At 37.5% G+C, this 15,075-nt stretch overlaps 3 protein-coding genes across 3 annotated transcripts in view; 2 read left to right on the top strand and 1 right to left on the bottom strand.

The window, feature by feature from the left end:
- Window positions 1-3,494: 3,494 nt before the first annotated feature.
- LOTGIDRAFT_144524 (hypothetical protein) lies at window positions 3,495-3,995 on the top strand (the record flags this gene model as incomplete). Its single annotated transcript, XM_009055449.1, has 1 exon — window positions 3,495-3,995. A coding segment is annotated over one exon (501 nt), but the record flags the coding sequence as incomplete, so codon positions are not given.
- Window positions 3,996-4,676: 681 nt separating this feature from the next.
- LOTGIDRAFT_144518 (hypothetical protein) lies at window positions 4,677-4,952 on the bottom strand (the record flags this gene model as incomplete). The annotated part of the gene is made up of 1 exon (XM_009055448.1): window positions 4,677-4,952. A coding segment is annotated over one exon (276 nt), but the record flags the coding sequence as incomplete, so codon positions are not given.
- Window positions 4,953-12,629: 7,677 nt separating this feature from the next.
- The window catches only part of LOTGIDRAFT_239422 (hypothetical protein), a gene marked incomplete at both ends in the record, with an annotated part of 5,457 nt that continues 3,011 nt past the window's right edge, over window positions 12,630-15,075 (top strand). Inside the window, one exon of the mRNA XM_009055447.1 lies at window positions 12,630-12,698. Coding sequence (XP_009053695.1) covers window positions 12,630-12,698 — 69 coding nt within the window. The remainder of the gene's footprint in view (window positions 12,699-15,075) is intronic.

The raw sequence follows: 15,075 nt of genomic DNA, 5'->3' as shown, positions 1-15,075 counted from the left end.
ATTATAATTGATTGATAATTAATTATAACTGATTAATAAATTATAATTCAATAAATAAGAATATTAAATAAATAAATAAATATAATAAGAGATTAATAAAAAAATAAATTAGATTAAAAATTAAATTATAATAAAAAGATACATGAAAATAGATAACAATCTCCTGTGGGCATTATAACATGCGCTTTACGTATACCAATCAAAACCTAAATACACCCGCAGGCAGTAGGCATGAACTCCGGGATGTCATACTGCGTGATAGTGCCTCCCTTATACAGCAGGATGGACCCTGATCTGAATTTGATTGGGGCACAGCAAGGGGTCAGACCGTGCTTAAGAACCTCGTCCTCAGTATGCCATCTGTACGTTCGAATGTAGCGGGTATAATTGCTGGAAATGCTATCCATAACCGGATCTGAAAATAAATAAATAAATAAATACAAAATTTAAAAATAATTAAATATTAAAATATTAAATTAAAATCTAAATAAATAACTAAATAAATAAATTAAAAGTTTAAATACTAAAACAGGACTAAAACAAGACTAAAATACCGTACTATCCAAAGAGCAAACTTTTACAACTGTTCATCCCGCCCCGTACACCAAAGGCTCATAAAGACAAGCTTATGGAGGTGCTACACTCCAGCAGAGACGATGGAATTCGGGATGCAGAAAATGCAATTTGAGAAATAGCTTAGAAGTTACCGCCCTTATTTTGGAAAACTTTGAGCACTTACTACATGACCTAGACTATGAGCTCAATGTCATGCATTGCAGCAAATAGCGAAATTCTAAATGTTAAAATATGAAAAACATCCTTACCGTTACAAGTTCCAGAACAGAAAGTGACTTCAAACTTCACAGGGGCGATTATCTGAGGAAAGATGTCGTGAGCGTTGATTTTAACCACATTCCGGCAGCATCGGGTTTCATCTGGCGTGCACATCGGGTTCTTCTCCACGCTTTCTATTGGTGAGATGCCGATTTCTAGGAAAGGTCTGAAATGAGTTTTCAATAAATATGTGGACTATGCAAGAGGGTTGAGTTGATCACGCATCTGGAAGGCTTTGGCACAACCAGAGACCCTGATGGTTCTTCTTGAAAGGTTGTCGCAGAGCTAATTACTCACAGCCTGGAATTCGTACCTTAGGCCAACACATACGTCCTAACAGTCAATAATAAAAAACAAAAGTCGGCTTTGGCTATGTTATAACCTCTCCGAAAAAGGATAACAACCCGAGACGCAAGTCGGCATCAGTTTATGATGAGTAGGACCAATCATGTGATGCAATAAAAAATCTCAAACTTACGTTCTTGACTTGTTTGAGAAGAGATCAGGGCGAAAGATGGAGACCGGTAAGGTGCTGTTCTTCTCATGGCGGACCACAAGACCAAATCCGTGGTTATGACGTATGGTCTCCATCCATCTTTGGACGATGTGCGTCACATCTTTAAAGGTCTTCTCCTCCGTGAGAGTTACATGTCCCAGAAACCGATGCCTCCTCCAGACCCTGCTGGATTTATCTGTTGCCGACTTGACCTTCTTCAGGCTATAGATTGTCACGAATCGCTTAATCGTGAAGCCACCATTGAACCAGAGCTTCGCAGAATACACCCGACCTCGATCCTTCAACGACTTCAGATTTTCGAAGCCTAGACAAGCGAAGTTAAGGAGGTCTGTGCATTCGTCAGTCACTGAAAACGAAAAGAAATTTTAAATGGCGAGGTGCATCGACTGTAGCACCTTGAATATCCACTAACGGAGAAGAAGAATGATCACTAAGATCGCGGTGCTGAGCAATATTTACGGAGCCGTTCTGGAGTAACTAGTTTGTCGTAATTAGTGGCACAGAAGTGCGAATAGCTTCTTATCTGCGAACCAAGACTACAAGGTGCGTTCGTTAAGTACTCCTCAACTCGCAAGAGATATAAATTTGAATCGACGCGACAATCGTTACAAATTTTCCCTCACTACACTCTTCGTTGCGTTGCTATTTTACTACATGTAAAAGAAATGTAAGAGAAAAAAGGGAACATGATTCAAATTATATAAAAAAAAACCTACTCACCATCTTCGGCCCAGATAAAAGACTCTGGTTCGGCGTGAAATCCAATCTCCTGAACAGCTGCTTCGTCAGACTGCATCTTCTCTGGTGCTTTCTGCAAGGGCGGTGGTAGCAACAGATCTCCCGGAACTTCTTCTTTCGTCATGTCTTCTTCCGCGTCCATTTGTAATTTGATCTGTAGATGTTTTCGAAATTCCTCCACATACCTTGCTTGTTCTTCTTCAGTTAGATGCGGATGCACTGTCGTCACGTTTTTGTTAATCGTAGAATTGAAAAGCTCTGCACTGACAGTGGCGTTCTTGAGAGACGCCTTTTGGCTGTGAGACGCCGATTCAGTTTTGCTGTCCTCTTTCTCTGCCTTTGTATTGGATTCGTCCGGTTTACTGTTTTGCTTTTCTGTGTCAGCCTTGCCACTCTGGCCTTTCCCTGCCTTGGTACCAGCTTTACCACCAGCTTTGCCAGTTGTATCTTCGATTATCATAGCTTTACCTTCCTCACGTTGGCTTTTGCTCCTTTGTCCTTTGACCTTATCTTTGTTGGTTTTGCCACTCTGGCCTTTCTGCGCCTTGGTGCCACCTTTGCCAGTCGAATCTGTCCCAGCTTTACCTCTTTGTCCTTTTGCCCTCTCTGTACCAGCTTTGCCACCTGCAGAATTTTGTGTCTTGCTGCCAGTTTTGCCACTAACTCCTGTGTCCTTATCAGCTTTGCCATTTTCATCGATGGGTTTCTTTGTATCTACACCGCTCTCATCATCTGCCTTTCCATCTTTACTTGGAGAATCTGTCCCAGTTATTCCTACGCCGTTAGTGTTGTCAATCTTTCGATCTTCTTGTAGCCTGCTCTTTATTTCTTTCAAAGCCTTTCTGAAGTTGGCCAATTCCTTACGTCGGTTGGTCTTGTGCTTTCGTCGTCTTCCCAAACATCCGATTGGTATCAAGAGAAGAAGTACAACTAGGAACACCAACTTTCTATCCATGCTTCGGTTGTATGTTAGTGTCTTCTTAGTGCCGACAGTTGTCGGCCTTCTTCTGAAGCGGGCTGCATCTTCTGTATTTATGCGGTGGCTGGAACTTACTGTGAAGAATTAAGTGTACGTCATTGGATGCCAGTGGCAATTACAGTTTCTGATTTATTATTATTTTGTGCACACGACACGAAAGGAAAAAAAAACCATTCAAATGATAAATATATATATTTATTTAAAGGAACAAATCGTCTGTTTTCTTATAATGATAGAATGTAATAATATATACCCATGGAACTGTAGAACTGTGTGACGACAAACCCAATCGCAGAATGACCTTGTGTGTTCTGAGAAGAAGTCGCTATCGAAACTTGCAACGGTAATTACATAGTAATAATATGTTTAGAAGTTGGTTTAATAACCTGAAGCTGAAAGGATTGAGAATGACCTCAAAGTCAGTCTTGTCCACCATCAAAGTCAGTCTTGTCCACCATCAAAGTCGGTCTTGTCCACCATCAAAGTCAGTCTTGTCCACCATCAAAGTCAGTCTTGTCCACCATCAAAGTCAGTCTTGTCCACCATCAAAGTCAGTCTTGTCCACCATCAAAGTCAGTCTTGTCCACCATCAAAGTCAGTCTTGTCCACCATCAAAGTCAGTCTTGTCCACCATCAAAGTCAGTTTTGTCCACTATCAAAGTCAGTCTTGTCCACCATCAAAGTCAGTCTTGTCCACCATCAAAGTCAGTCTTGTCCACCATCAAAGTCAGCCTTGTCCACCATCAAAGTCAGTCTTGTCCACCATCAAAGTCAGTCTTGTCCACCATCAAAGTCAGTCTTGTCCACCATCAAAGTCAGTCTTGTCCACCATCAAAGTCAGTCTTGTCCACTATCAAAGTCAGTCTTGTCCACCATCAAAGTCAGTCTTGTCCACCATCAAAGTCATTGCTGATTGGTGGGAAATGAATACACCATTAAGATATAATGTCCAATATTGTAGTGTTGTCCATCGACTGTCCATCTTTCACATTATTGTGCTGTTTTTTTATATTTGTATCCTTAATGGGGGATTATATGTCCTCTTAAAGGGGGTATATATGTGACATTTTAAATGGTTATATATGTGTCTTCTTAAAAGGGGTATACATGAGACCTCTTAAAGGGGGTATATATTTGTCCTCTTAAAGGGGTATATATGTGTCCTCTTAAAGGGGGTATATATATATGTCCTCTTAAAGGGGGATTATATATGTCCTCTTAAAGGGTATACATGAGTCCTCCTTAAGGGATATATATGTGTCCTCTTAAAGGGGGTATATATATGTCCTCTTACAGGGGGATTTTATATGTCCTCTTAAAGGGGTATACATGAGTCCTCTTAAAGGGGTATATATGTGTCCTCTTAAAGGGGTATATATGTGTCCTCTTAAAGGGGGTATATATGTGTCCTTTTAAATGGTTATATATGTGTCTTCTTAAAAGGNGTATACATGAGTCCTCTTAGAGGGGTATATATGTGTCCTCTTAAAGGGGTATATATGTGTCCTCTTAAAGGGGGTATATATGTGTCCTTTTAAATGGTTATATATGTGTCTTCTTAAAAGGGGTATACATGAGTCCTCTTAGAGGGGTTATATATGTGTCCTCTTAAAAGGGGTATATATGTGTCCTCTTAAAGGGGTATATATGTGTCCTCTTAAAGGGGTATATATGTGTCCTCTTAAAGGGGTATACATGAGTCCTCTTAAAGGGGTATATATGTGTCCTCTTAAAGGGGTATATATATGTCCTCTTAAAGGGGTATACATGAGTCCTCTTAAAGGGGTATATATGTGTCCTCTTAAAGGGGTATATATGTGTCCTCTTAAAGGGGGTATATATGTGTCCTTTTAAATGGTTATATATGTGTCTTCTTAAAAGGGGTATACATGATTCCTCTTAAAGGGGTATATATGTGTCCTCTTAAAGGGGGTATATATGTGTCCTCTTAAAGGGAGTATATAGGTATAAATGTGTCATTTTAAAGGGGGTATATATGTGTCCTCTTAAAGGGGGTATATAGGTATATATAGGTGTCCTCTGAAAGGGTTTTCTGTTAAAAGGGTATACATGTATTGTTTTAAAGAGGAAGAAATATATGATCTTAAAAGAAATTCTATTTTTACTATGAAATATTATATAAGCAATTTTTTTATGATGCTAAATTATACAATTTAATAAATATCAACTGGAAACCGGTATTGTTTAAAGTATCGGGCAACAGCTATTTACCACGCAGGCAATTGCCTCTGGTAATTATCTTTTATAGTTTTAAATATCATTAATTCTTATGTTGAGAATGATGATCTTTGAAAATAGTTCATCAACACTATTCGACAATCTTATTATACTTTGATATTTTGAATGAAAAATATAAAATCGCTTTTATATCAAACAAAAATGAAAGGAGATCGTTTAATATGCATTTTCTGCCGACGATGCGATTCCTTTTTCATCTCATTTCATTTCATCATGCATTTTTATTTTTGATTTAAAAATGTCTTCAACTGCAGAAAAACACATAAAATATGAAAATTTTGAATCTGAAGCCTTAATAACGCCGCCTCTCATATTATAATTATAACTTGTAGAGAAGTAAGAATATTTTCGTCAACAAAATCTCGACTGACGGATACTTTGGCAGTCTGGCAGTTTTTTTTTTTTTTTATTATTATCATTTTTCATATTTTTATTATCATTTGCGTTTGCTTACACTTCCTACAATTGCTTGATACAAACGACAGTGGCTTATCGAATCCAGTCATTGCCACGACCAGGTAATCGCTTAGAAACATTCAGATGTAGAAATTGTACTCAGCACGAATCTCTTCGGTTCATAGATGCCACGTGTACTAAATTTTATAAAAAAAACACGAAAGGAAATATCAGATCCGATTGGTTAATTAAAGTAATTGAGTAGGAGAGAGTCTCTGCTGTCAATTTTGTGACAATTTTTGTGTTGATGTAGGTGGAGTAATATACAGATTAAAGATGGCCATTTGGATTTTTCACCTAGAATATTCATTTTTTTTTATTCTTGTTTAACTTTTCCCCCACAGTACATGGCAGTTTATCATATTTTCGGTAGTCAAAAGACTCCGAATTCAACTCTTTACAACCGGAAACTGATGTTTGGGGTGTTTCCCATGTGTAATGGCAGCACATTTTATTTGATTTGTGCTTAGATGGATTATTGCATTTGTTATTAGAAAACAAATTCCAAGACTATCCCCCTAAAATACTAGGACACGAAACAAAGTCACTACCAACTCTTTTGTACCCAGTTGAAGGTTGCTCTCCTTTCCAAACATTATTCTTTTATTTTTTTTCCTTTTCCTTCCGTATTGTCAATTTCGCTGAAGTCATCCATATGTAAAATGGCATTTATATTTTTTTTCTGGCTTCATCGTCTAAAATAGTTTCAATTTGCCTTTGCTAATGGCGCTCAATTAGTGTGATGGTGTTTTTATATATTTGTTAAAAACCCAAGTCATTGTTAATAACCAAGGCAATGTGATTCTGGCCTTGGAAAACTGTCATTTGGTGATGCTAATGCGGATCACGTGTTGACAGAATGAAACAAAAATCTTAGGAAGGAAAAACAAGGAAGCAAAGCAAACAGTTTCTAATCATTGGTAAAAATCATCAGAACGTACAATAATCGTGCAATATTTATGACATAATTGTAGTTAAGTTTGCTATTTTTTTTTTATATGTCGTTCTTCAAAGTTATCCCTTATCCTTTACTTTCTTTTCAGATCTTATTTAGAAGAAAAGATAAGAGAGAAGTTTATAAAAAATCTCAGGAGATAAGGTGTTTGTTCTTCATCTTCAGAATCCTCGGTATCGTTAGCATTTAGAAAACCATTTCTTCTCACGGAACGTCGTTTAGAACCAAGAGCTCACATGTTATCTATTTATAGAACTAATCCACATGCACAATGGATTATCAAGGTTAAGACTGACAGGCAGCCATGGTAACTAGGTTTAATTGGTGGCCGTGGTTAATTAGTAGGAATATTTGGGTAGCTCGAGGTAAAGGTTACTTGGTTAATCAGGGTTACTTGGGAGCCTTGTTACTTGGTTAATGGGAGTTACTTGGTAAGATCATGTTAGATTATTGTCAATTTGTTCAGGTGCTAATATAGACATGTAATAAAAATATTTATGTTAAACTTTCTTCTTTTTTTCTTTCCCTTCTTAATGTGCGGCCATCTGAAGAGACGTTTGTTTATCATGGATTGGCTTCAGGGCCAAATAAAATTAATCATTGACAGGCCAATTATTTTGAAAAAGCAATGTGGCAGGGGAGCCTTTGATTTATTATACATTCAAAAACAATAGTACAGTAATTTTTATCACCGAAATTGCCCAGTCTTGTCTAGTAGAGTCTCTCCAAATTGTAAAAATAAGCTTTCTTTATCTTTTATAGAATGGCATTTGACCCGCACTACGTGGGGTTCGAACCCGGGTCGTCATATCGTTGAATACATTTAGTCTGGTTGTTTGCACGTGCACATACGAGGTCAAAGGTGAGAGGTCAAGAGTTCAAATCTCTTCAAGCAGACATTTTGCTACAAAACTATTTTGATTTATTATACATTCAGAAACAATAGTACAGCCATTTTTATCACCGAAATGGCTCAGTCTTGTCAGGTAGAGTCTCTCAAAATTGTAAAAATAAGCTTTCTTTATCTTATATGGCATGGCATTTGAACCGCTCTACGTGGGGTTCGAACCCGGATCGTCATATCGTTGAATATATATTGTCTGGTTGTTTACATGTGCACATACGAGGTGAGAGGTCAAGAGTTCAAGAGTTCTTCAAGCAAACATTTTGCTTTAAAACTATTTTGATTTATTATACATACAAAAACATTGTTACAGCCATTTTTATCATCGAAATGGTTCAGTCTTGACGGGTAGAGTCTCTCAAAATTGTAAAAATAAGATTTCTTTATCTTTTATAGAAAGGCATTTGACCCGCTATACGTGGGGTTCGAACCCGGGTCGTCATATCGTTGAATAGATATTGTCTGGTTGTTTGCACGTGCACATACGAGGTCAGAGGTGAGAGGTCAAGAGTTCAAGAGTTCTTCAAGCAGACATTTTGCTACAAAACTATTTTGATTTATTATACACTCAGAAACATTAGTACAGCCATTTTTATCACCAAAATGGTTCAGTCTTGACGGGTAGAGTCTCTCCAAATTGTAAAAATAAGATTTCTTTGTCTTTTATAGAAAGGCATTTGACCCGCTATACGTGGGGTTCGAACCCGGGTCGTCATATCGTTGAATAGATATTGTCTGGTTGTTTGCACGTGCACATACGAGGTCAGAGGTGAGAGGTCGAGAGTTCAAATCTCTTCAAGCAGACATTTTGCTTCAAAACTATTTTGATTTATTATACATACAAAAACATTGTTACAGCCATTTTTATCATCGAAATGGTTCAGTCTTGACGGGTAGAGTCTCTTAAAATTGTAAAAATAAGATTTCTTTATCTTTTATAGAAAGGCATTTGACCCGCTATACGTGGGGTTCGAACCCGGGTCGTCATATCGTTGAATAGATATTGTCTGGTTGTTTGCACGTGCACATACGAGGTCAGAGGTGAGAGGTCGAGAGTTCAAATCTCTTCAAGCAGACATTTTGCTTCAAAACTATTTTGATTTATTATACATACAAATACATTGTTACAGCCATTTTTATCACCGAAATGGTTCAGTCTTGTCAGGTAGAGTCTCTCAAAATTGTAAAAATAAGCTTTCTTTATCTTATATGGCATGGCATTTGAACCGCTCTACGTGGGGTTCGAACCCGGATCGTCATATCGTTGAATATATATTGTCTGGTTGTTTACATGTGCACATACGAGGTGAGAGGTGAGAGGTCAAGAGTTCAAGAGTTCTTCAAGCAGACATTTTGCTACAAAACTATTTTGATTTATTATACACTCAGAAACATTAGTACAGCCATTTTTATCACCAAAATGGTTCAGTCTTGACGGGTAGAGTCTCTCCAAATTGTAAAAATAAGATTTCTTTGTCTTTTATAGAAAGGCATTTGACCCGCTATACGTGGGGTTCGAACCCGGGTCGTCATATCGTTGAATAGATATTGTCTGGTTGTTTGCACGTGCACATACGAGGTCAGAGGTGAGAGGTCGAGAGTTCAAATCTCTTCAAGCAGACATTTTGCTTCAAAACTATTTTGATTTATTATACATACAAAAACATTGTTACAGCCATTTTTATCATCGAAATGGTTCAGTCTTGACGGGAAGAGTCTCTCAAAATTGTAAAAATAAGCTTTCTTTGTCTTTTATAGAAAGGCATTTGAACCGCTCTACGTGATGTTCGAACCCGGGTCGTCATATCGTTGAATATATATTGTCTGGTGGTGTGCACGTGCTCACACGAGGTCAGGGGTCAAGAGTTCACATCTGTTCAAGCAGACATTTTGCTTCAAAACTATTTTGATTTATTATACATTCAGAAACATTAGTACAGCCATTTTTATCACCGAAATGGTTCAGTCTTGTCTGGTAGTGTCTTTCAAAATTGTAAAAATAAGTTTTCTTTATCTTATATGGCAAGCCATTGATAAAAGGAATCACAAAACATGACTCATAGGTTTGAACTCGGGTGGTCTTTTTATATCAATTTCTTGTGCTCGCTACCGACTGAGCTACTGCCAAATTATTTCAAATAGGCTAAAATTCCAAATACAGGCTTGTAAGAGTCTATTGGGAATGCTGCCAACAATGTTGTAGAGAATTTGCATCAGGTGATTAATGTTCACAATGGTCAATGACACGCACGTGAATTTCGTGCAGTTTTACGATAAATACAGCGAGTTTAAGGAGAAAGATCATTTAACTTGGAAATCATCGAAGACTTTACATTTGATGGGGGCAAAATGGCACCTTTGGCAAAAATTAAATTTAAAGTAGTTACGGATGAAAATTACAAAACCGGCTTATTTATTTTGAATTGGTTGTACGTAGATGGATTTGGGTTGTTGGATTTTTTTTATAGTTTTGTTAGGTAATTTTTCTTCGTTTTGGCATTTTTTTTTTAGGTGTTTGCTGTATTATTATTAGTGTGTGTGTGTGCGCGTGAATTGGTAATATTTTATAAGAATAAATTAAGTTTTACTTACCTTTTGACTTCGTGTGGACTCGAACTCGCAGCGCAATAATCGGTCGTCGATGAAGAAACATTTTAACCGGCTGAGCCATCGCACTTGGCTGAATGATTGTTAAAATTAAAAGTCTATATCGAGACAGAAAGCGATATTGCATTGCTGATTACTAAGAACAAGATATTAGTTTACTCATCAAACCAACGAGCGTGTAAGTCACGGTGGCTCAGTAGGTTCGATAGGTATACCTTATGCTGCGTTATGGTTCGAGGGTTCGATTCCCACCGCAAGATTGTTTTTATAAAATATTTGATAAAGACTGTCTTTATATAGACAAATTAACTTTCAAGCTTGTCTGTCTCTGTGGCTCAGTGGTTAGAGCGCTACGACGTGGTAGTAAACCACCGTGGGTACGAACGCCGGACAAGGTGCCATCATTCATTTTGACGTTGCGTTTACTCTATTGGTTGTAGAGATATATAGATAAATTAGCCAAACTCTCTCGTCGTCTCGGTAGCACAGTGGATAAAGTGCCCGTTCGGCGAACAGCTATGCGATAGTTCGGACCTCTGCCAGAGTAACTATGAAGCAATTTTTACAAATTCGTGTAAAAAAATTCAGACATAAAATGGTTAATTTCGTCCACGTTTCTGTGTCCGCCGTAGCCCTGTGGTTAGAGCAGTTGCTTGAAACTACGAAGAACGTGGATCGAATCTCTAAGAGGCCGATGATGCTAGAATCATTATTTTGATCTTATAAATGATTCACAATCATTTAAAACAGCTAAAATTTCGTGGTTTGCTAACGGGTCTCTATGGCCTAGATGGATGGATGGTGGACTTGGGCTAGAACTCTGTTTCGACGGCGAGGGTTCGAGCCCAGGTAAATCTCCAGAGGCTTTTAGCCACTGTCTCATGTTCTCTCTCTCTCATTCTAATATGAGGGACCTGAGTTGTTCTAGAGGTAAGGTGTCAGTTGACACGTTGGGCCTGCCGCAGGCAAGACACTACCAATAGAAAGAACGAGGGGCAAAAGTGAAGAACGAGGCAAAAGTGAAGAACAAGGAGGGGAGCCGAGGGGCAAACTGGTGCCCGGGACCCTCCAAGATTCTAAAGGAGAGAGGAAGATACTTACTATTTTACTACTATAGTAGGTTGTGACTTTGAACTTTAAATATTACTTACGAACACCTGTTTAAATTCCACCTATTTTGGCCGTGGTCGTAGAGTTGTTCATCCCTCCCTACATTTTTCTACCGTTCAAACGACCCGGGTTCGATTCCCACTCAAACCCAACTTTCGGTTTTAAAGTATTTTAGACGTCCAAAGCAAATTCTAGTGGTTTTGAGTGCCCACTATGGAAAATCTTTCACAACTAAATTTCCCCGTGGGGTTCGAACCCACCTAAGTTTCTAGAGGATGTTAGTCCATTCTATGGCTGACGTTATTTCAACCGTGTTCTCCCGACGCTCTACCACTGAGCCATCCAGTCGAACAAATAATCTGATATTTTATCCATTATAACTGTAACCTTCAGTTTAGAATAATGTAAAATTAGGTGTCAGTGATTCATGTCGCAGTCCTGTTCACCATGAGGATCGAAACCGTTCTTCAACATCATCAGACCAACGCTCTACCACTGAGCCATTTGGTCAGACACGGAAACGAATTATTTATCCAATATAACCTTAACCTAGTGTCTTAATAGAAGAAAAATCTATCCAGGCTCCAGCGGGGCTTGAACTAACAACCTCTTCCATCGATAAGACAATGCTACTCCCTAACCGACTTGACCATCACGGCCGCTGGTATGATTGGAGAATTAAGTCTAATATAGTCTTATAAATTTAATAAAATTCAGGAAGAAATTACAAGGGATCGAACCCTCGTCCCTCTAATCGCGCTTGCCAGTTTCATGGCCATTTAGACCACTAGACCACCACGACCACGTCTTATCGTCATGTTTAACAAGTGCCCAATCCTGGTCGCTTCTGTGAATTTATTTCAATTCATTATGCTTTACATTAAATATATCTCATTTCGACCCTCTCTCTAAAGAGAATGGGATTTTTACTGTCGATAGCCGACCCAATTTTCATTTTGTATTTTGTTGGTTAGCGTCATGGACCCCAAGAGGATGTGGTTTTACAAGTAAAGTTCTTTTCGATATCACAACAATTTCATTCTCACAACAGGAATCGAACCCACGACCATAATACAGACATAAGAGATCATCATTTTAACCGACTGAGCTACTACAAAAAGCACGTGCGAAGTGTTCACTCGTTGACCTAACCCCAGGAGACGCTGATATCCAGTCTCTTGGAACAACCAGTCTGCATTTTCTAAAGCCTTCTTTTAAAAAATTAAACCATATAATCTTAATGTCGCCAAGCAGTATTAAGTCAAGTGCGATGGCTCAATCGATAAACGCGTTCGTCCGCCATCATCGTCCAGCTATGCGAGTTCAAGTCCACATGATAGTAAGTAAAATTGAAGGTAAGAGTATAATAATAACTATATTGTATTTGTGTTAAATTCCTCATATACTATGCACACACCACTCTTCAAAACATATAATAAAACAATTGTACATGTCAATTCCTATATATATAAAATGATAAGGTATTAATTAATATATATACTTCATACGCGCCATTACCTTTAATAAAAAAATTCTTTGTTTTTCTTAAAGAGAAAATGTTAATGTGCGACACTTTAGATATTATATTAGTGCACGAAAATCCATAATCTGTAAAATTCTGTTGTATTTAGCAGAGAACAAAACTTCGATGACAGGTTTCAGAAAGTTTTTGCATTATACCGCGTTAAAACTAATTAACTATTGTCTGGAAATGATTTGATTAAATGTAGTTATCCCCCCATGACCATATTCCTATTGTTCCTAGAATTTTATCTTCCATCATGGTTTGTCATGTGAACAGTATTTCGTATCCACATACACATTAGTTCTATTTCTATGGCTGAGAAAAAGCTTGCAAAAATAGCCACTAAAACAAACAAATTTGACGTTGTAAAATGAAGTTATCTCCCAGCACATCCCTTCTCCCGGCTCCTGTGTTTCATAGCTTTAGTATGTCTCTTTAACTAGTATAACCCAATAGCCCCAACAGTCATTCATATACGACTGATATACAAGTTTATTATTATGCGACCTAATCTACTTAGAATTCTTTTATTAGAATACTATACTATTCTAGTGGCCGCCATTTGTAAACAACTTCAACGTAGCTAAGTAAGGACTGAATTGCTTCCAGTTATTCGATTGGATGAAAATATCGTACATGTAAAAACCAAACATTTATATAGTTACTACTAGCTACATAGAAGAAAAAAATTAAAAGTTTTGATCCCATTTTAGTCTGATTTTAAATCAAGAATTAAAATCGGATTTTGATTAAGCATAGCAAGGATCGTTTTGGAATTAAGCTTGGATTTGGGATAAATTTTGGAAAATGGTAAGTACCTTATTGGAAGCAGTTCTTTGAACAGTTCCTTAGTGTCCTTATAGTTCTGTCTGTCGTGCTTAATTGTATTCCGAAGAATCTTCGGCAAAGTTCCTTATATCTAAGGGTTCTGCGTGTGCCGTTTCTTAAGTAAGGTAAAGGCAGTCAGTTTTTTAATTAACCAAAGTTTGGAACCAGACAAGGGTACCCTGTTCCTAACTTTAAAACAATTTGGAACTGATGCCCGAATTTTTTTTTTTTTTTAGTTCCTAACCAGGACTTCGTTTTCCAAAATGCATTAAAACTAAATTTGCAATAAGTGCTGTATTTCTCACTGTAAAATTCCATATTTGCGAAAAAATAACTAGTTATTCTTTTGAGTAATATTGGCCTGGCTACGAAACTCTATTCATATAATATGTCTCGATTTATGACAGCCTATTATGGATTATTCTTTTGATCCCTTAACAAAAGAGACTTTATATAATCTGTGTATAAAAATGAGGATAATTTTCTTGCTGAATGAATGGAAGAATGAAAGAAATAAGTGGTGATCTTGTAGGAATATAGAATTTTTGACGATTTTTGATGAATTATTTACGTACAAAAATTCATTTTCAATATCCAAGTGTACGACAGATGAAGGTAAAAGGGGAAAAGTAGAACTACAATGCTTCAATTGAACAAGACTTGATCCCTGCGAGTTGTCAAAATTGTTAACGGAACGTTCAAAGCCCTGGAAAAAGGCGCGAACATACACGTTACAGTTGACGTCTGTCGGTGATTCTGTCTCATCAGTTATAGCCTTTTGAAATGTTTTCTGCTATACTACTATAGAGTGGGATATCCGTGGACTTTACTGGTTGGGTCCCCTCCCCCGGAAAATAGTTTTAAATATATGTTCTCCTGCCCCTCAAAGTTTGGGGCCCGTAGACTTGGTTAATCCAGTTCTTACGGTAGTTCAGCCACTGCTTCTATATCTAAGTGCACATTTCAAGACAGATATGATATTTTGAATGCTTGTTGCCGATTTGAATGATGCGTTCTGTTTATCCCAAGGTCTCTAAATCAAGATAATACGGTATTTATGAATAATACAAGTGATCAATTAAACATTATGTATGCTATTAAACTATATTTAAAACATGAGGTCGTTACGAGTTTGGCGGGAAAACATAGTGTGCAGACATGGAACATCTTTTAAACATTTTAAATTATTCATTTAATTTGAGATCAGCTCTGATTATCTCGCGATTTAGTTTTTTTTTATAAAGCCAGAATATCTGAGACATATTATTGAATTGTACGTGTTGGACTGTTCGTAACGAAAGGACCGAACGGTAACGGCGCAATCAAATTTTTTTTGGGGGGGGGGGGGGGGGGGGGGGGGGAG

Source organism: Lottia gigantea (genome assembly GCF_000327385.1).
Source record: "Lottia gigantea unplaced genomic scaffold LOTGIsca_240, whole genome shotgun sequence".
NCBI lineage: Eukaryota > Metazoa > Mollusca > Gastropoda > Lottiidae > Lottia > Lottia gigantea.
Note: the sequence above shows the minus strand (reverse complement) of the source record. Positions and strands in the feature narration are given on the sequence as shown.